This window comes from Ursus arctos, unplaced genomic scaffold (assembly GCF_023065955.2).
Source record: "Ursus arctos isolate Adak ecotype North America unplaced genomic scaffold, UrsArc2.0 scaffold_2, whole genome shotgun sequence".
Classification (NCBI taxonomy): domain Eukaryota; kingdom Metazoa; phylum Chordata; class Mammalia; order Carnivora; family Ursidae; genus Ursus; species Ursus arctos.
This window is the reverse complement of record NW_026622874.1, coordinates 64314425-64335473: the sequence shown is the minus strand read 5'-3', so window position 1 is coordinate 64335473 and position 21049 is coordinate 64314425. Positions and strand designations below refer to the sequence as shown.

Below are 21049 nucleotides of genomic sequence, written 5' to 3'. Positions count from 1 at the left end.
AGGATCACGCCCTGAGCCGAAGGCAGACGCTTAACGACTGCGCCACCCAGGCGCCCCTCCTGTAGAAAATCTTATGTGAAAGGTACTCATCTAAGAATCCAAAGGCCTTATCAAACAGTCTTGAGGTAAATTTGGGTGTGGTATTGGGTTATGGACCCACTACTTTTAATTATTTATCTTCAATCTCTAACAGTTTGATGCAGCAGGGTTTTCTATCCACAGAAGTATAATTCATGCAGAAAATTATGTGTTAGCTTTAAAGGATTTCACTAAGGGTTTGTTGATTTAATTTTGTAAAATTTGCTCTTTGCCTGGGTAATAGCAACATGGTTCAGATTCAAAAAGTACAAAAGATACCACCCTCCCTTCTCCTGCTCCCATAGGAACCCATTCCTTCTCCCTTAAAGCAACCAATATTATCAATTTTTGTATATCCTTCGAAATATGGACCTTTTTACAAACAAGTCGTATATATGTTTTCCCCCTTTTACACAAGTGATAGCTAACTGTACATTGTTCTGTGCTTTTTCTCTTCTACTTAAGACATATTGGAGATTTTTCCTCATTAGTATGCAGAGAGCTCTTAGGGTTGTTTCATTTTTAAACAGCTGCATGATGTCCCATTGTATGGTGACAGATATTTAGGTTCTTTCCATTTTAGTATTAGAAACAGTGTTGCAATTGCTACATAGCAATCTCTGTTTTTATTATGTTACTGTAAAAGTGGTTTTGCTTAGGTCTCAAGAACAACTTTTTAACATGGACACCTTACTGAAGTTTGGACAATTTTTATTACATAAACAATATTATTAATATTGCTAATTATTGTTAATAACATTACAAATCAAAATTTTAAAAAACTACCTGCAACATGAGCACCGCCCCAGATCAGATTGTTTTTTGTTTATCCTTTTCTTGAAGTCTTCGCACATCTCCACTTCAGAACACTAATCCAAATGCACCGTGAGGGGGAGTTCAACATGGGTGTACCCAGAGCGCTAAAGTTCTAGGGTGTTAAGGCTGGGCATGCATGTTCGTGTCACGTGCCTTCCGTGAAGCCTTCAGGAACCTCCGATGCTTCACCAGTCTCAGGCCCGCGTCTCGCAGACTGTCACAGGCTCAGTTTGCTGAGGAGGGTCCAGGGTGTCCCCCAGCCTCAGAAGCAGTCCTCATTCCTCCCCATTCCCTCCCGTGCTCTCTCCATTAGGAGAGTTAGTCTGTTGCATCGTCACTCGCTCCCTTACCGTTGGGAGGGTGAGTGCATGTTTCCAGCAAAAACACCTAGTGGTACAACGCAGAGCTTGCCGAGCTTTGCACTTGTTCAAGTTTGTCGTCATCAGTGTGTTTCAAAGAAACACCTTTACTTCGAGAGTCCAAACGTGGGGAAGTAGATATAATGAGGATTACAGAAAGCAGCATAACAAATTGTTTTTTCTAACAAATTGTGAAAGCAGTGAGATTAGTCTCCATGAACCAAATTTTTCCTAGAGGACTCGGAATTTAGAACACCCTTTCTCAACCTCAGCCGCACTAACTATTGACGTAGGACGCTGGGTGATTTGTTGTGGGAGACTCTTCTGTGCCTGACAGGCTGGTCAGCAAAATCTCTGGCCTCTACTCACTATACGCCAGCACCACTCCCCCAAGTTGTGGCATCTAAAAACGCATCCAGGCATTACTAAATGTCCCCCGGGGGGTAAAATTGCCCCAATTGAGAACCACTAGGTTAGAAAAACAATTGCTGGGGCCCCTCGGTGGCTCTAGGCTGAGGTCATGATCCCAGGGTCCTGAGATCAGGCCCGGCATTGGGCTCCCTGCTCAGCGGGGAGTCTACTTCTCCCCCTACTACCCACTTGTGTACCTCTCACTATCTCTGTCTCTCTCAAACAAATAAAATTGTAAAAGAAAAAGAATTGCCAATCACCAGGAAATCAGTTTTGCTTCGGTAGAGAAAGTCATAGCAGACTAATACATCCTTTTTGTCTGAATTACTAGAATGGTAAATCAAAATAATGACATTACATATATCGCGTCTTCAGTAAAGTAAGGCATTTGACAGTCTCATTATGGCCTTTTGGGGAAATACGTCCTGAATGTTTAATTGTTTGAATAACCGTGCCCAAAGACTCCGTGTTAAGTAGATTGAAATTCCCTTTACCATTGACATCTGTGCAGGAGTTCTCGCTGTTCGCTGCACATTGGAATCAGCTGGGGAACTTTAAAAAAATGCCAGTGTCTTAAGTCTCCCTATGAGAGATTGTGATTTAATTGGTCTGAGGTTTAATTGGTCTGAGATATACATCAAGCATTTTAATTACAGGCGGACCTCGTTTTACCGCGCTCGGCTGTGTGGCGCCTCGCAGCTGTTGGGTTTTTACAAATGGAAGGTTTGGGGCAACCCGGCGTGGGTGCCAGTGTTCCGAAAGCATGTGCTCCCTTCATATCTCTGTCACGGTCCGGTGATCCTCACAGCATCTAAATCCTTTCCATTATTTTACGCTGATCTGTGCCGAGTGATCGCTGATGGTACCAGCGTCACCGTCTGGGGGCATCGCAGGCGGCACCCACGTCACACGGCAGACTTAACCAACGTGTGTGTGGCGACAGTGTTGACATTGGGCCGGTTAATCGCCCTACAACGGCCTCGAAGTGTTCAGGTGGAAGGAACAGTCGCACGTCCGAGGCTGGAAACCAGAAGCGAGCAGGGATGAGCTTAGCGAGGACGGCGGGTCCGGAGCTGACGGCCCGAAAGCCTCGGCCTCCGGCGCCCAGCAGTCAGCCGAGTGGTGAACGCAGAGGGAGAGCTGTTGGAGGAAATCAGCAGTGCTGTTCCGCGGACACGCGGGCGGTGGGCAAGGTCACCGGCCTGCTGCCGATGCGGAGAGCGGCTGAGCGGTCTGCACGGAACAGCAAAGCCGCCGCAACATCCCCTTCAGCCGAAGGCTGGTCCGGAGCAAGGCCCGACCTCTCCCGAGGCCCGGGCGGCCGCGCCAGGGGAGCACAGTCCGCCGCGGGCAGGGCTTGGTTTGTGGGGTGTCGGCCATGAAGCCGGCTCCTTAACACAGAAGCGACAGGTGAAGCAGCAGGTTGTGCAGAAGATCTAGCTCGGAGAATTCTTGAAGGAGGCTACGCTGACCAGCAGATTTTCCATGTGGACGAAGCAGCCTTCTGCTGGGAGGGGGTGCACGCAGGGCTCCCGTGGCCGGAGAGAAGGCAGTGTCCGGCTCCCAAGCTTCAGAGGACAGGCTGCCTCTCTTGTTAGGGGCCAGTGCAGCTGGGACTGGAAGCTGAAGCTGACGCTCGCTGACCGTTCGGGAAATCCTAGGGCCCTTCGGGAGGACGCCGAATCTACTCTGCCGAGCTCTAGCAATGGCCCACAAAGCCTGGATGACAGCACGTCTGTTCACAGCAGGGTTTACCCAACGTCTGAAGTCCGCCGTTGAGACCTGCTCAGAAAACAGATCCTGCTCCCACACTGTTGCTCATTGACAATGCACCTTTGCAGTTCTTCTGCTTGTCTAAAGTTTTGGTTGTTGGTTTTTTTTTAATAAAAACTAAAAATACTACACAGGTTACCACTTGCAACTATTTATCTGTGTGGCTCAAGATTTCTAATATGGTGTTAACAAAATGAAAGCTGAATTCCATTTGATGCTGAAACTGATAAACTGCAACTCAGTTTCATAATGTAACTCGGGCAGAGTTAGTCTCAGGGTCGTATTGGTTCCCAGTGTACAGTACAGTGATTCCAAGCTTCCGTACGTTCCTCAGTGCTCCTCATGGTAAGTGGACTCTGAGTCCCCTTCTTTTGTTTCCCCACATTCCCCACCCACCTCCCCTCTGGTGACCAGCAGTGTGTTCCCTAGAATTCAGAGTCTGTTTTATCATTTGTCTCTTTTTTTCTTTGTGCATTTGTTTTGTTTCTTAAATTCCACATATGAGTGAGATCATATGGTCTTTGTCTTTCTCTGACTTATTTCACTTAGCATCATACTTTCTAGATCTCTCCATGTCATTTCAAATGTCAAGCTTTCATCTTTTTGATGGCTGAATACTACTCCTCTGTGTGCACACGCGGGTACCACATTTTTATTCATCTATCAAGGGACACTTACACTGATTCCATGATATGGCTACTGTAGGTAATATTGCAATAAATAGAGGGGTGCATTATCTTTTCGAATGAGTGTTTTCATAGTCTTTGGGAAAATATCCAATAGTGGAATTACTGGATCATATGTTAATTCTATTTTTAATTTTTTGAGGAGCCTCCATGCTGTTTTCCACAGTGGCTGTAATAGTCTGCATTCCCATCAACAGTGCACGAGGGTTCTTTTCTCTCCACGTCCTCGCCGGCACTTGCCGTTTCTTGTGTTCTTGGTGTTAGCCATTCTGACAGGCGTGAGGTGGTCGCTCATTGTGGTTTTGACTTGCATTTCCCTGATGACGAGTGGTGAGCATGTTTTCATGTGTCTGTTAGCCATTTGGAGGTCTTCTCTGGAGAAATGTCTGTTCATGTCTTCTGGCTGTTTTTAATTGATTGGTTTCTTGTTTTTGTTTGTTTGGTTGGTTTTTAGTGTTGAGTTGTAGAAGTTCTTTATATATTTTAGATCCTGACCCTTTATAGGATATATTAGTTGCAAATATCTTCCCCCATTTCATAGGTTGTCTTTTAGTTTTGTCGATTGTTTCCTTTGCTCTGCAAAAACTATTTATTTTGATGTAGTCTCAATAACTTTTTTTCTTTTGTTTTTCTTGCCTCAGGAGGCAAATCTAGAAAAATGTTGCTCTGGCTGACGTCAGAGACGTTACTGCCTGTGCTCTCTTTTAGGATTTTTATGGTTTCAGTTCTCACATTTAGGTCTTTAATCCGATTTTGAGTTTATTTTTTGTGTATGGTGTGAGAAAATGTTCTGTAATTTCTGATTTAGAATTTTATCGAAACAACTTCTAGTTCTCATTGGTGAACTTTATAACTAAATGTTAAAAACCGTGTACTTAAAATTTTATTACGTAAAAGAAGATGTCTACATACTGAAATACTGAAATAAGGTTCAATATTAATAAAATGGATTTTAATAATTACTTTGCTAAGATCAAAATCAACAAATAGCTGCACAGGGGCGTCCGGGTGGCTCAGTCGTTAAGCGTCTGCCTTCGGCTCAGGGCGTGATCCCGGGGTCCTGGGATCAAGCCCTGAATCGGGCTCCTCCGCTGGGAGCCTGCTTCTTCCTCTCCCACCCCCCTGCTTGTGTTTCCCCCTCTTGCTGGCTGTCTCTCTCTGTCAAATTAATAAATAAAAATATTATGGGGCACCTGGGTGGCACAGCGGTTGGGCGTCTGCCTTCGGCTCAGGGCGTGATCCCAGCATTCTGGGTTCGAGCCCCACATCGGGCTCCTCTGCTGTGAGCCTGCTTCTTCCTCTCCCACTCCCCCTGCTTGTGTTCCCTCTCTCGCTGGCTGTCTCTATCTCTGTTAAATAAATAAATAAAATCTTTAAGAAAATATATATTAAAAAAAAAAAAAACAGCTGCACAGATAAATGACGGAGGCTGCCTGGGAAGAACATGGTGTAGTGATAAGGATGGAGCCTCTGAAGTCCAACAACCATGTTTGCATGCAAGAGTCTCCATTTTTTCAAAGTACAGTGGTTTCCATGTGTCAGAAAAATTGTGATTTTCTAGCTCCTTCCATAGAGAGGTCAAGTCGGCTTCTGCCCCCTGCCCCGAAACTATAATGGGCTGCAGTAGAATGTGACCGACTGCAGGTTCGGAGCCAGGTTTGAAGAGGTCTTCAGTGTTTTAGCTCTCCGGGACCTTTGCCACTGCTGTGACAAGTCAGGCCACCCTGCCACAGGATGAGAGACAGTGTGGAGCAGAGTCAGTCACCCTAGCTAAGGCCGACCTTGCTTAGCCAGCTGACCCTAGATGCATGTGGAAGCCCCCCAGAGATAGCCAGACCTGATCCAGGACAAAGAACTAACCAGCCTGTAGCTGCGGACTGGCGAGCAATAATAACAAGATGCTGTCTGGGGCCGCTGGGTTTCGGGTGGTCTGTTACACGGCAACAGCCGGTACAGTGCTTCGGATCAATGCTGTGCTGGTAAAATGACACAGAGCATTAATGTCCACAGCACATTGCCTGACATAGAGTAATCAGGACTAAACTAGTCGTGGTTTCTCCTATTGCTGGGGTTTTAGTGTGGCTACAGAGCAACATTTTTTAATAATGGCTTTATTAAGATGCACAAACCATAAAAATCAGTATCTTTAAAGTATACAATTCAGTGGGTTTTTAGTACATTCGCAGAGCTGTGTAATCACTATCACTACCTAATGTTAGAACATTCTGGTCACCCCAAAGAGAAACCCATCAGTGATCACTCCATTCTTCCCTCTCCCAGCCCCGGGCAACCACTAATCTAATTTACTGTCTCAATAGGTTTACCTGTGGCGGACAGTTCCAGTAATTAGCATTATACTACAGGTGATCTTTTCTGATAGCCTTTTTCTCCGTGTAAAGATTCACCCATGTTGTAGCATTTATGAGAACTTCATCTGTTGTTAGTGCCGAAAGTGCCCCATCGTATGGCTGTGCCAACTGGGTTTATCCACTCATTGATGATGGACATTGGGATTGCTTCCACATTGTGGCTCTTAGGAATATTGCTGCTGTGAGTGTGAACAAGTTTTTGTGTGCACATATGTTTTCATTTCTTTGGATGTATAACTGGGTGTGTAGTAGGATTGCTGGGTCATATAAAAACTACATGTTTAATCTTTTGAGGAACTACCAAACTTTTCCAAAGTAGCTGTACCATTTTACGGTCCCACCAGCAATGTATGATGACTCCAGTTTTTCTACATTCTCCCCAACACTCGTTATTGTCTGTTCTGATTTTAGCTCTCCTTGTGAGGATGAACTATATCACATTATGGTTTTGATTTGCATTTTCCTAATGACTTATGGCATTGAACATCTTTTCAAGGGGTTATTGCCCATTATGTATCTTATTTGGAGAAATGTCTGCTTAAATCCTTTGCCCATTTTTGAGCCAGTTGTCTTTTTATTGCTGAGTTGTAAAGAGTTCTTTATGTATTATGGATACAAGTCCTTTATCAGATATGATATGCAAATATTTTCTCCCATTGTAGAGTTTGTCTTTTACTTTCTTCGTGGTATCCTTTGAAGCAGAAATTCTTAATTTTGATAAAGTCCAAGTATCTATTTTTGTCACTTGATCTTTTGGTATCACTAGGAAACTATTGTCTGATACAAGTTCACAAAGATTGATGTTTTCCTTTAAGAGTTGTATTGTTTTAGCACTTCCATTTAGGTCTGTGATCTATTTGAGTTACTTGTTGTATATGATGTGAGGTAGGGGTCCAATTTAATTTTAAGGAAAAGGAAAAGGAGGGTTTCAGACGTGACTATTTGATTGCTGGCTTGTGCAGGAAACGAATAGTACTGTCATTCTCTGAAAGATGAAATACTTAGGGAGAACCAGGCTTTGGTTTTTAGTTTTGTCCTTATTGATTTTTTTTCTTTCTTTCTTTCTTTCTTTCTTTCTATTTATTTATTCATTCATTCATTCATTCATTCGTTCATAGTTGAAGTATAGTTGACACAGTTACTTTAGTTTCAGGTGTACAACATAATGATTCAACAAATTTTGTTTGTTTTTAAGATTTATTTATTCATTGGGGGGGGAGAGAGAGCAAGCACAAGCAGGGGGAGGGGCAGTAGGAGAGGGAGAGAGAATTTTCAGCAGACTCCACACTGAGCGTGGAGCCTGACACTGGGCTCCGTCCCACGACCCTGAGATGATGACCTGAGCTGAAATCATGAGTCGGACGCTTAACTGACTGAGCCCCCCACAACAAGTTTATAGTTTATTGTGTGCTCACCGCGAGTGTAGCTACCACTGGTCACCACACAGCACTAGTACCATCACTGACTACATCGCTCTCAGTTGTATGTTGTAGTCCCGTGACTCATTCACTTCAAAGCTGCACCCATTCTGCCCTCCCTTTTCCCCCCTCCAGCAGTCATCAGTTTGTTCTCTATGGATTCATTTCTGCTCATTTGATTTGTTTTTAAGATTCCACGTATAAGTGAAATTATACAATATTTGTCTTTCTCTGTCATACTCTCTTAGCATAATACACTCTAGGTCCATCCATATGGTTACAGATGACAAGATCTCATCCTTTTTATGAACTGAGTAATAGTCCATTATACACACACACACCCCCACATCTATCACTGGACATGTGGGTTGCTTCCTTATCTTGGCTATTGTAAGTAATGCAGCAGTAAACATAGGGGAGCATGTATCTTTTTGAATTAGTGTTTTTGTATTCTTTGGGCAAACACCCAGTTCAATTTAATTATTTTACATGTGGATATCCCGTTGTCCCAGCACCATTTGTTGAAAACACTCTCCTTTCCGCCACTGAAATTGTCTTGGCGACTGACTGTGATGTAAGGAATTCTCTCTGAACTCTCAGCTCTGCCCCACTGACTCAAGACGCAGGTCGTATGCATGTCGTCTACAGACATATTGCTAATAGCAGACTGTTAATCACTGTAGCTTTGTAGTAAGTTTTGAAATCAGGAAACGGGAACCCTCCAATTTTGTTCCTTTTTTTTCAAGGTTATTTATGTTTTTATGGGTCCATTGCATTTCCATATGAATTTTGAGATCAGCTTGACAATTGCCATAAAAATTTGCTGGGATTTTGACAAGTAACAATATTAAAAAAAAAAAAAAAGAACTGATGATTTTAATGAGCTGCATTCTCAATGAAACAACGATGTGATAGAATGTTTAAAAATAGTCACTCTTGGGACGCCTGGATGGCTCAGTTGGTTAAGCGTCTGCCTTCGGCTCAGGTAGTGATCCCAGGGTCCTGGGATCGAGCCCCGCATCAGGCTCCCTGTTCAGCGGTGAGTCTGCTTCTCCTTCTGCCTCTGCTGCTCCCCCTGCCCGTGCTCGCTCTCTCTTGCTCTCTCTGTCAAATAAATAAATAAAATCTTTAAAAAAAATAGTCACTCTTAAAATATAAAATCTAAAAATGATAGGTCATACCTAAAGAGTATTGATAATTTATGTGGGAAAGGGACTTGTATTGTGTAATGATTGCTTTAAAAAACTGTAGGCATTTAGCCAGAAAAGGAAAAAACAGTACACAAAACTACCTTCAGTTCTTCATGTGGAAAATGGCTTGTAAAACCTAAGAGGACTGGGACAGTGAATGGAAGCTGCAGGGAGACATTTCAGCTCAGATTGTGAAAGAATTTTCCAGAAAAGCTGTCTGAAAATCAGGTGGCCTGCCTTCGAGTTCCCCCTGACTGGACATGTCCAGGCACTCGATGATGGACCATATGTGACGCACAGTGACTAACGGGAAAGGCTGCCACTTTCAACAAGTCATCTAGGGTATCTGTCCCTCTTTTTGCCTGGGTATAATAATGTCTACTTAATACAGTTGTTGTGAGATGATGCCTATAAATTGCTTAATATAGAACCTATTTCTAAAAAGTAGTGATTATTATCAGATCATGGTAGCACTAACTCAGCCCTGCACTGGTTCTGAAGGACTCGGTTCTTGAGCTGGATCATCTTAACCCTCAGAGCTTTTGAGTCTCTCTGCAGAAAAGCCTGTTCCTAGCAGTTCTGTCCATTATAGCAAAACCTGGAGACAACGCATGGGTCTTTCACTAGTTAAACAAACAGACACATCCTTACTGTGGCACAGTGTTCAGAATTAAAGGAACAACTCTCAATGCATATGACACAGCCTGGGGGACTGTCCAGAAAATTACGGTGAGTGGAAAAAGCCAGTATCAAAAGGCTACATACTGTGGGATTTCATTCATAGAACATCCTTGAAATGACAAAATCACAGGAATGGAGAACAGATGAGTGGTCATCAGGGGTTAAGGAGGGGGAGACCCGGAAAGGACAACATGAGGGATCCTTGAGGTGATGGACGTGTCCTGCATGCGAACTCTGTGGACGTCCCTGTCCGGGCGATGATCGAGTGCCATCGCCGTGTGTCTTGCGACCACGGGGGAAGCCCTGGGGAAAGGCTGCGCGGGGTTTTACTTTCAAGTGCCCGTGGCTCTGCAGTGCCTTCAACAGAACAAGTTAAATTTAAAAAACGAACAAACGGAACTTTGTGATCCCGGAAGTCTTAGTCTTAGCATATAGTCTTTGGGAGACCTTTCTAGATCTGGTGCGGCCTTTTCCAACTTCCTTCTCAGTATGCATTTGAGCTTCCTATGTGAGGAGACTTATTTTAGAGAGAAAGAGGCCTCTAATACTAGCTAACACTTTCATCGGAGCAGTGGCAGAACTTCAAGTACAGAGGTGGGCAAGTGCCCTTCCAGGGGCCCCCGGTGCTTCGGGTGCCTCGGAGACTACGGAAGTGATTCGTCTCGGGGATCTGTTCGTTTTATCCACATTTAAAACAAAGCATGGGATCGGAGAGAGGACTCTTCTGTTTTGGAAGAGAAGTGGACAATTTATCTTTGATTTTTTCCATCAGTCATCTGTACTGTGGTAAAATATGTGGAACGTAAAATTCGCCGTAATTTTGAAGTGTGCAGTTCCGTGATGTCACACCCACGCTATTGTGCGGCCGTTACCACTGTCCATCCCCACGTTCTTTTCACCTCGACCCATTAGTCTGTTCTCACAGGAGCTCTGTCCCCATACCTAACCCGTGCTCCTGCAAAGGACATGAAAAACCTGAAAGGAGAAATCAGTCCTCCGAGTTTTCATAGTACTAGTGGCTGTGAGCCTTTACCTTGCACTGCCCTGATTTGTACACACCCTAGAAAGTAGAATGAGCAAATATTCCTCTCTTCTGCTTACATGCGGCCTGTCAATAAGATTTCTTCTGCAAACGGGTATTTTAAAAGACAAGGAAAACTTGGTTTAGTCCAGGTTGTTTGCTTTGAGATCAAACTTTTAAGATTCCCCCCTACCCCCTTTGTTTTTAAAGTAATTTCCATTATTCTTTTTTTTTTTTTTTAATGTTTATTTGAGAGAGAGCGTGTGAGCACATGCATAAGCAGGAGGGGCAGAGGGACAGGAAGAGAGAATCTCAAGCAGACAGGCGCTTGATTTCACCACCATGAGATCACGACCTGAGCCAAAACCAAGAGTCAGACGCTCAGCCCACTGCGCCACCCAGGCAGCCCTAAAGTAACTTCTATTATTTGCACATGTCTACATGTTTGTGTAGCCTTTACCTTAAAAAAGCCGTGGGGAAATACTGAAGGATTGTAAGCAAGACTTCAGTGGAAGAATGGATTGGAGGAGCTCATGGCTGGAAGCTGGTAGACCAATTGTAATACGGATACAAGATGGTAGTGTCCTGGGATGGAGAGCCGATCACATTTTCCTGACCAGCATTTCCCATAATGTCTAAAACATGGCCAGAGTAATGGCCCCAATGACCACAGGCACATCTGTGGGAAGACTTGACCTCAGGACCATGTCATCTGCTTTTTTTCTCTCCAGGACCCATCTCCCCTTCAAAGCTATAGCCCACAGCTGTCTGTACTAGGATGCATTGGGAAGATTGGGGAAGCAGGGTTCGGTGGGCCAGACATTGGTGGGGTCACATTGGGGTCTTAAGTAGTTTGGGAGTAGGGAAAGTTGAGGTTGAGTGGAGGGCTTAGGGCTGGTTGGAAATGAGCTGATGTGGAGGGTCAGAATTGGGGTGGCAGTTACCTGTCATGGGTGGGAGAAGTGCTGGAGACAGGGAGCTGAGGTGGTTTAAGTAGGGGAGGGTTGAGAAGAGCCGAGTTAAGAAAATTGAGCTGGTTAGAGATGGGTATTGGGTGGTGCTGGGTGCCAGGTGGTGGTCAGTGCCAGGTGGTGTTGGGTACCAGGAGGTGATGGACACTGGGTGGTGTTGGACAGCAGGTGGTTGTGTCATCAGTTGCCAAGACCACTCCCAGCATCTGATTCCTTAGGAGGACTTGGAAGTCAGCACGTAGTCATACTTAGGGTTGTGATTTATTACAGGGAAAGGGTACGGTGCCAGATCAGCAAAGGGAAGGCACATCGGGCAAAGTGGAGGAAAGCAGGCACGAGCTTTAAGAGCCCTTTCCCACTAGAGTCACACAGGACACAATGACGTCAGCAGCAAGTTGTGACAACACACATGAAATGGTGCCAGCTGGGGAAACAGTCTCCGGGGAGTCTCAGCGCCTGGAGTTTGGGGCTGGCCACGTAGTCGTCATTTGCCTGGCGGGTACTGAGATGCCTGACTCTTAAGAGGGAAAGCAGGTATTCAACCTAAGCCATGCTGTTTGTATAAATAGTTCAGGCCCAGTGACCCACTCTTACCCGTTCTAGGGCTGTTGGGAACTCATAAAGGCCGGGTTCCCAGACAGCTGCTCCGAGAGCAGCGGGCGGGCAGGCCTTGCTGAGGACAGCAGCCCCCGCCTGCCCATTAGCTCTTGTCTGCGGGCCTGGCTGGTGGCAGGGGGTGCTGGGCTGTGTGGGACAGCCGTGGAGACGGTGGAGGGCAGAGTGAAGGCGAGCAGATAGCGCGCAGGGAACACGGGACCTCTCCTCTGCCTGTGGGGTAACAGGACTTCATCTCCAGGCCCGGGCACATGCTCACAGCCACCTCCTTACCCCACTAGCATCCAGGACAATGGTATTCATAGTATTTTGCAACGATGGGGTTCCAAGGATTCGAAGACCAAGTGAATTTGGGTTAAAATGAAGTAACTTTAGTATTTCTCAAAGACTTTAAATATGCTAACGTGTTGTCATTATTCAAGAAATTTGAATTTCTCAAATTTCTCAGCCATAGAGCAGTGGTGCATTTTAGGACTAGTTAGCCTTCACCCAAACTCATTTTGGGAACTGCTGCTAGAGACCTGTGGCTTTCCAACGTAGCACGGGAGCCTGGGGTGCCACAGGTGGAGGGGAGCCGGGTCAGTCTGGTTGACCACTGTCTGTCATGTGGAGCGTGGGCATGGGGAAGGAAGCACATGCCTTGAATGACTCAATTGAGGAATGCATTGCATCTTCATTAAAAAGTAGACTTGGAAAATAAACAGAGATGGAATTCAAAGGACTTTGTGTCGTCTCTTGACTACTGGTGAGCTTCCTGGTCAGAGACTGTAGCAGCTTTGTTCCCCGCGTCTTCACGGGGCCTGACAGCAGGTGCTCGGTAACTGTTGAATAGATGGGGCACCTCTGTTGCTGCGGGTGCGTGAAGGATTTTGGGTGTAAGAGAGGTGAAAGTGATGAGCCAAAATGAAGCAAATAATTACCTGGAGATCAAACTTAGCTATGTTACCACTACTGAATATTGAGAGTTGCACTGAAGTATTTTAAACATCTTTTAGCTCGCAAGAGATTAGGGGTTTTTTTATGAAATATTTTCAACATACAAATGAATATGTATAACACACATAATATGAAATTAGTAAAATAAAACTCCTGTGCTCATTACCCAGCGTTAGAAATAGTGCATTCCCAGTCCCGCCGTGCGCCCTGCCCCAGCCTCCCCCTCACCTCCTCGGAGAGGAAGCCCCGTTCTACACATGCTTATCCTTCTGCCTTTCTCCTTCAGTTTTATTCCATATATGTACATCCCCCAGTGAGTGAGTTAGGTTTTACATTTTTGAATTTTACATAAATTATATCATGCTGTCTATAATAGTTCTCACACAGTATTAGTTTGAATCCATGTCCTGCATGTAACTGCAGTCGATTCTTTCATTTCCCGAGTGGTGTTTCATTGTATGACCATATCTGTTCATCCAGTCCTCTGTCAATGGGTATTTGGGCTTTTTATCGTTTTTGATTATTCAGACTCTATAGTGAACAGTGTTATACATACTTCCCAGTGCACATGTGTTTTTCCAGAATAAATACCAAGGAGTAGAATACATGGGCCATAGACCTGTACATTTTCAACTTTGTAAGATAATGCCAGATGTGTTTTCCACGATGATTGTACCCCCACACCCGACAGTGTCCCCCCGACAGTGCTGTCCCGACAGTTCCTCCCCTGACAGTGCCCATCAGTGCCCCCCCAACAGTGTCCACCCTCCCCCCCGACAGTGCCCCCCATGCCACATGGCCTCTGGCACATTTCCTGTGGTCTTTCTCATTTTTCCGAACACCGTGTCTGAATGGTGTCTCATCAGTTCCCTGACTTGTAATGAGGATGAAAATCTTTTCATGGGTGTACTAGCCATTTGTTTCCTGTTCCATGAAATGTCTTACTTGTGTTTTCTCCTCTTTTTTTTTTTCGTCAATTTGTGGGAATTCTGCATGTACTCTAGATAGGAGTCCGTCGTGTCGATCTGCGGCCCGGTTGCAGCTTACCTCTTCACTTCGCTTGAGATCACAGCCAGGATGCTGAAGAGGATGACCAGGCTTGTCTCCGGGGCCCGGCAGGTGAGTCCTGGCTGACCTCACAGCTTTGTGCAGACTGTCTTTAGGCAGAATTCTTGTTTCTAGACGGACTCACTGTAACCTAAATAAGGTGCTCTGGGAGACTCTGCTGCCGAGCGCTTTAATTTACTGCTGCACTTGACGGGGCAGCCACAGCTCCGCTCCTCTGCCGTCAGTACAGCAGCAGTGCTTGGGGACGCACCATTATTGGAGAGTCAACATCTCAAAAAGAAATAGCTGGGGCGCCTGGGGGGCTCAGTCGGTGAAGCGTCTGCCTTCGGCTCAGGTCATGACCCCAGGGTCCTGGGATCGAGCCCCACATCGGGCTCCCTGCTCAGCGGGGAGCCTGCTTCCCCCTCTCCCACTCCCCCTGCTTGCGTTCCCTCTCTCGCTCTCTCTCTGTGTCAAATAAATAAAATCTTAGAAAGAAAGAAAGAAAGAAAGAAAGAAAGAAAGAAAGAAAGAAAAAAGGAGGAAGGGAGGAAGAAAGAGAAAGAAAGAAAGAGTTAAATATGCTGGATTGCACTTATCTTTATTAACTTTTATTATCCAGTTGGATTAATGACTCTCCTCCCTTAATGAAGTATTTAAGAGAATAAGTTGCTTCTTTAGACTTTTAGCATCTGATAGTTGAATAAAATAATAAAATCCTATATAGAAACGATCCTCGTGCTGCTCTCCTTCATTCACTGAGCCAAACGTTCTCAGTACCTTCCATGGGGCAGGTGCTGAGGACTCTAAGGTGACTCATTTCACATTAATGGTTATGATTTGTTGGGCTTCGTTATGTGCCAGGCGCAGTGCTAAGTGCTTTATCTCTTTAAATCTTTATGACGAGCCCAGGAGTAGGAAATATCTTTGTTTCACAGATACAGAAACTGAGGATTGGCAAGGCTAAGAATGCGGGAACATTCTGTGAGGTTTGCAGAGCGCAGGCCGTCTCAGTGCCTGTGGCCTCCAGGGCTGTGCTTTGTGGCATCTCGTGGTCCTTGTTCTCCAGGACGTCAGAAGCCAGTATCGGAGTCAGTGCTGTCCCAGCACCGGGTACCGTGGCTTAGCGGGGCCTGCAGAGAGCACCCCAGACTCAAATCCCGAAGGGCGAGAACCCAGCGAGGCTCCATCACTTCCATCTCATCCTTTGCAACAGATTAGACCGCCTGGAGAAGGAGCCTTTCCTTCCGTAGGACTCCTCTTTTTCCCAGGGGTTCATGATAAAACTTGTAGAGGTAAAATAACCTATTATTAGGAAATAAAATGAAAAAAGAGCAAGGATCAACAGAGGGATAGACTCGGACCTCAACTATTCACATTGAAAGGCTAAAATCTATACTTAACAGCAGACGGGAGCAGCCTGAGTCCAAACCGCAGCAAGGAGTTGGTGAGAAGAATTTTGTGCTTTCTGTAGATCGATTTAAAGTGACCTTGATGGGGGTCACGAACGCCGTTCTTTCGGGAACTGCCTGGTTTTCATTCCGGAGCTGTTCAGAGGCGACCGTACACATGGTGGTTTTCCCCGGAAACACAAGACTGTCTGGGTGATGCCGTATGTAACATTTTAAGAAGTAAGGAATCCATTTTGCTAGGTCTTAATTTGCTGCAAAAAGCATTCAACTTAAAAAAAAAAAAAATCATAGGATTCCTGTAGAAATACCACCACCTTGTGGCCCTTGAATATCTTTAATTTTCTATTTGCTACTTTTTTTGTAAAGACCTGGTGCTTTGTCTCCGGTAGAATGTGGCAGCTCCAGGCCTTGCTCTCAGACCCCAGGCTCTCGTCAGCTCGGCACGACCAGTGCAGCTATGGGGGTTGTGGATGTTCTTTTTTTCTTTTTTAAGATTTTTTTTTTTTTAATTTATTTATTTGCCAGAGAGAGAGAGAGAGTGCAGCAGAGGGAGAAGCAGGCTCCCCGCCGAGCACCGAGCCAGATGCAGGGCTGGATCCCAGGACCCTGGGATCATGACCTGAGCTGAAGGCAGACGCTTAACCAGCTGAGCCACCCAGGTGCCCCGGGTGTCATAGATGTTCTGTTTCATTCTTGCTGTTGCTACACTTCCAAGATGCTTTGGGGTGACAGTCCACCACGTTGGGGTGCTGTGTCAGCATGTTGATTTTGACATTTAAACAGTTCTTTTGCTCTTAAAAATTATACCCATTTAAGTGTTTTGTTTTTTTTAAGATTTTATTTATTTATTTGACACAGAAAGAGACAGCCAGCGAGAAAGGGAACACAAGCAGGGGGAGTGGGAGAGGAAGAAGCAGGCTCCCAGCGGAGCAGGGAGCCCAATGCGGGGCTCCATCCCAGGATCCCGGGATCACACCCTGAGCCGAAGGCAGACACTAAATGACTGAGCCACCCCCCCATTTAAGTTCTATAACAACTTTCTAACTGGTATTTTCACCTCTAAATCTTGACTCTTCATCTTTCCCAGTCCAAAAGATTTGTCCTCCCTAATAAAATGTTTAACATCCAGCTAATCAGAAAGTGTGGCTGAGGGGTGACCGGCCAGCTCCGTTGGGAGACAGTGAGACTCTTGATCTCAGGGTCATGAGTTCAAGCCCCATGTTGGGTTGTAGAGATGACTTTAAATAAATAAGTATAAAAAGAAAGCATAGCTGATTCCCTGCCACTGTCAAGATAGATCTCAGAGACACAGCCTGAGAATCAAGGCTACTTGCTGTGCTGACTTCACCTGCCTTCCCAGTTCTGTGGAAACTCTGTTTCCCAGCCATACAATGCTGGCCTCTTCTCCTTTCTACATGAGGCCTGTTATCCTGCAACTCAGTTTGGGGGGTAGCATTTTTTTTTTAAAAGATTTTACTTATTTATTATACCGAGATAGAGACAGCCAGCGAGAGAGGGAACACAAGCAGGGGGAGTGGGAGAGGAAGAAGCAGTCTCATAGCGGAGGAGCCTGATGCGGGGCTCGATCCCATAACGCCAGGATCACGCCCTGAGCCGAAGGCAGACGCTTAACCGCTGTGCCACCCAGGCGCCACCCAGGTAGAATTTTCTCAGCTTTGTCTCCTGAAATCCCGCACCACAAGCCCTCAGTTCAGGGGTTCCCATGTGAGGCTTACTGAGCTGCCCGTTGAGCAGTTTCTCTCACTTAGCTGGAGGCTCCCTCGTTCCACGTCCTTAATCAGAGTCTTTATTCCAGGGCAGAGCCAGCAAGAAAAGGGTTGCAGGCATGTCATGATACCTGTCATATGGGAACATTGCCTGGGTCCCGTGGGAACAGAGGTGGCCGCGATTGCCACCTGGCCACCGTCCACCACTGTGGGCCAGAGCACGGGAGGACGCGGCCCGCTCCAGGCTGCCAGCGGCCAAGCCTGGCTCCTGAACCGTCTCTAGCAGATGGCTGTGCTTCCGTGTGGGGCAGAGCCCAGCCAGAGCAACTCAGGCTACAGCAGATTCAGAGGCTGGACACCGTGACCGAACGCAGAGAACTGTAGAAGCGAGGGTTCCTTGGACATAAAACTAAACTGTATATTAGTGACAGTTTCCCTGTTGTAGACGGGGCTTAAACCTCAGTTTTGTAGCAAGCATAAATAAAAAGCCTGCTAATTCCAGGGGCACCTGGGGGGCTCAGTTGGTTAAGCGTCTGCCTTCAGCTCACGTCATGATCCCAGGGGCCTGGGATCGAGCCCCACATCGGGCTCCCTGCTTGGCAGGGAGCCTGCTTCTCCCTCTGCCCCTCCCCCTGCTCGTTGTGCTCTCTCTCTGTCAAATAAATAAATCTTTAAAAAAAAAAAAAAACCTGCAAATTTCAAAACATGAAAATGATTTCTTTTATAGTTGGACCCTGGACGTCTTTTGCACGGGGGGCCCCAGGCCCCACAAAGCCTTGCTGCTCACCCGGATAACCAGGTTCCAGATGGGAGCCCCAGAGCCGTTTCCTGCACCAGTGAGGGTGACCCGGTGAGTTGCTAGTACATATACGGATTTTTTTTCAGGTCTTACAATTTGTGTTGCTGTCATTTTACATACTGGGGAAACTGAACCCAGAGAAGTGAAGCAGATCTGCCTGTGGTCAGCCCGTGCTCCCAGGACACATTCTGGAGCCCAGTGGAGCCGCCTCCGTGTCCGAGGCTGTGGGAACATAAACCTCAGGCAGGCCAGTCCACACCGGATTTAACCACCGCCCCCAAAGGCCACTTGTGCCCAGGATGTGGTTGGGCACGAAGTAGGTCAATTTCTTAGCAGTTACATGTGGTAGTTACTGATCCTACTGTGGGGTAGCTTGCAGACTTCTCTCCTTCCAGACCAGATAGTATTTTAGGGTTAGGAGCCGAAGTGGTCTCTGGCACAGCTGCTTAGCTCTGCATAAACAAGTGGGTGGGGCTTTAAAAAATAATAAATGTATAAACAAGTATAAGTAAAATAAACATACAAGATAAATAAAAGCTTATTTACAAAATGGGTAGCCGGCCGTCATCAGCCAGCCCTTAAAGAAATGAGCTTGCCCAGAATACGCGGCTGGGCTGCTAGAGAACCCAGTTCTCCCGTTGGCCCGTCTGGTGCTATTTCCCGCCTCTCTAGGTGGGTTTCCTAGTGTCCGGAGGGGCAACGAGCCTGGTTAGTGGAGACCAGCACTGAAGGTGAGGTGCGTCGGTGGAAGCCAGGGTTGCAGCAGCATCCAGTCGGGTTTTCCCCTTCCCCGGCACGGTGGTGGCCTCTCCTCCGTGACAGGGGTCGTGTGGTCTCTGCATAAAGGTGAAGGGACCGGCGCTGCACGTGCGTCACAGCAGCGGTAACTCGTGACCCAGGACAGTGGCTCAGGGAGGTGTGGTTCAGTGACGTCTGTGGCGCTCACCTGCTTTCAGAAGCATAAACTAAATCGGATGAGTGAAGTCACTGAAGTTCTTTCGGCTTTCCTTGCAATCACAGTCCCTTTATCGCCAGTTCCTCTGGGGTTTCTATGGGAACAGCGGTGTGCAGATGCTGTGGTCACATGACTAAAGCATCCCCACACACAGCACAGGAGAATCCAGACGGCAGGAATCGTCGTTGTGACCTGCACATCAGGGTTGACGTTTCCGAGCAACTGGCTTCATCGTGGGGCCAGCGGCCGCGCTGTAGACACACGGTGCATCCGAGGATAGCCACCAGCATTTTTTGTCTAAGATAAAAATGAAAGAAATCTTTTCCAGCCCTGAGAGACGAAGTTTCCTTAATACGGTCTCGCAGGCCCTTTCCACTTCTGTAAGGTGTCTGCGGCCCCGCTGCAGCTGTTGGCGTTTTTGTTTCCTAGGCCAGGCACGGGGAGCAGCACGAGGCCCGGCACTACTGCATCCCCCTCCAGGACCTCAGGACGACGTTCCCCCACGGCCTGCCCCCTCGCTTCGGCATGCAGGTGCTCAAAACCGCAGGGGCGGAGGGAGCTCAGAGCACGCACTGTTGCTGGCAGAGCGTGGAATTAAAGGAGTAGGAAACCAGAAAAGATGAAATTTGAATCTAAAAGAGATGAATTCAGCTATTGACTGTCTTCCGTAAATAGCGCTGTTACTATAATTACTTTAAGTCAGTACTTATTGTGGTTCACCATTGAAGGCAGGCAGAATATTCTCCGATCGATAGTATCCTGCTACTTTGCTGGTGTTACCCACCTGACAGATTCCTAGAACCTTTGGCATTCAAATAATTGTTTATAATGCATTTAATACTTGCCTTAGCAAACTATCATGAAAATAATTAGCATGCTCTAGAAAACAAAATCACGATCTGTTCCTGAGTTAAACAGAAGTGATACTCGGATTAGATGCGTTATCGTTCTTCATTCTCCTGGATTTTCAGAAAATGTAGTTTTGCGGCTATAACTTTAACCCAGACATGTAATATTGGGTTGCTTCATAGCCATTAAGAGAATTCGTGATTGACTGCAGGCGTGCTTTGTCGGCAGCGGTAGTTCTTCGGACTCCCTCCTGCTGAACTGCTTCCAGCCTCAGATTGTGCCTCTTACCGAGACAGCAACCTGACTGTGCGGGTGACTCGGCCTCAGAGCCAGAGGACGGCATTCCTTCAGTGTCTTTTATTTCAAGAGACTAGATGAGACACCAGTAAGGGAGCTAATTCTGGACCACGAATAGCCCGGTCATCAAGACTGTTAATTGGTGGGTGGGGGGGTGGGGGGGACGACTTGAATTTGGCAATAGGACACAACCGGGAGAAATCCTGTGTAGTAGAGCTTAAACCGATGAATTTGCAGCACAGCGTCAAGCTTCGGCACCGTAACCATCTCCGGTTGCTTTCAGACTGGCCTGAGCACAGGGCTTCGGAGGGTATTACTCATACATTCTTTCCATAATTTCCATCTACGTGAAGGCCAACTCCCTCCCCATTGTGTGTGTATTTTAGCGCTGTCCTATTGCCTAATATGGCATTTCTGTTTTAATATCTGTATCATGTTTTTGAAGGTTTCACTTTCCATTAAGTTTGAACTTGCCTGTCAAGTCCTCCAATCCAGTTGTGCGGTTAGGATTTCTTTAAAAATTACCAACAGTGTTGGGGTGTCTGGATGGCTCAGTCGGTTGAGCCTCCGACTCTTGTTTTCTGCGCAGGTCATGATCTCAGGGTTGTGGGATCAAGCCCCAAGTTGGGCTTAGCCCTC

The 21049-nt window shown here is 46.4% G+C and overlaps 1 protein-coding gene across 7 annotated transcripts in view; it reads left to right on the top strand.

Annotated features, from left to right (window-relative positions):
* Window positions 1-21049, top strand: part of DAP3 (death associated protein 3) — a 35275-nt gene that overhangs the window by 4177 nt on the left and 10049 nt on the right. For 4 of the 7 annotated variants that reach the window (XM_026485201.4, XM_026485204.4, XM_057315006.1 and 1 more), the window contains 3 exons: window positions 14329-14443; window positions 18238-18360; window positions 19694-19795. In XM_026485201.4, the coding sequence (XP_026340986.1) occupies window positions 14402-14443; window positions 18238-18360; window positions 19694-19795 (267 nt within the window). In that variant the 5' untranslated portion in view covers window positions 14329-14401. Of the gene's footprint in view, window positions 1-11888; window positions 12308-14328; window positions 14444-18237; window positions 18361-19693; window positions 19796-21049 lie in introns of those variants that run through there. The other 3 variants (XM_026485203.4, XM_026485205.4, XM_048225439.2) reach the window with 2 other exon arrangements.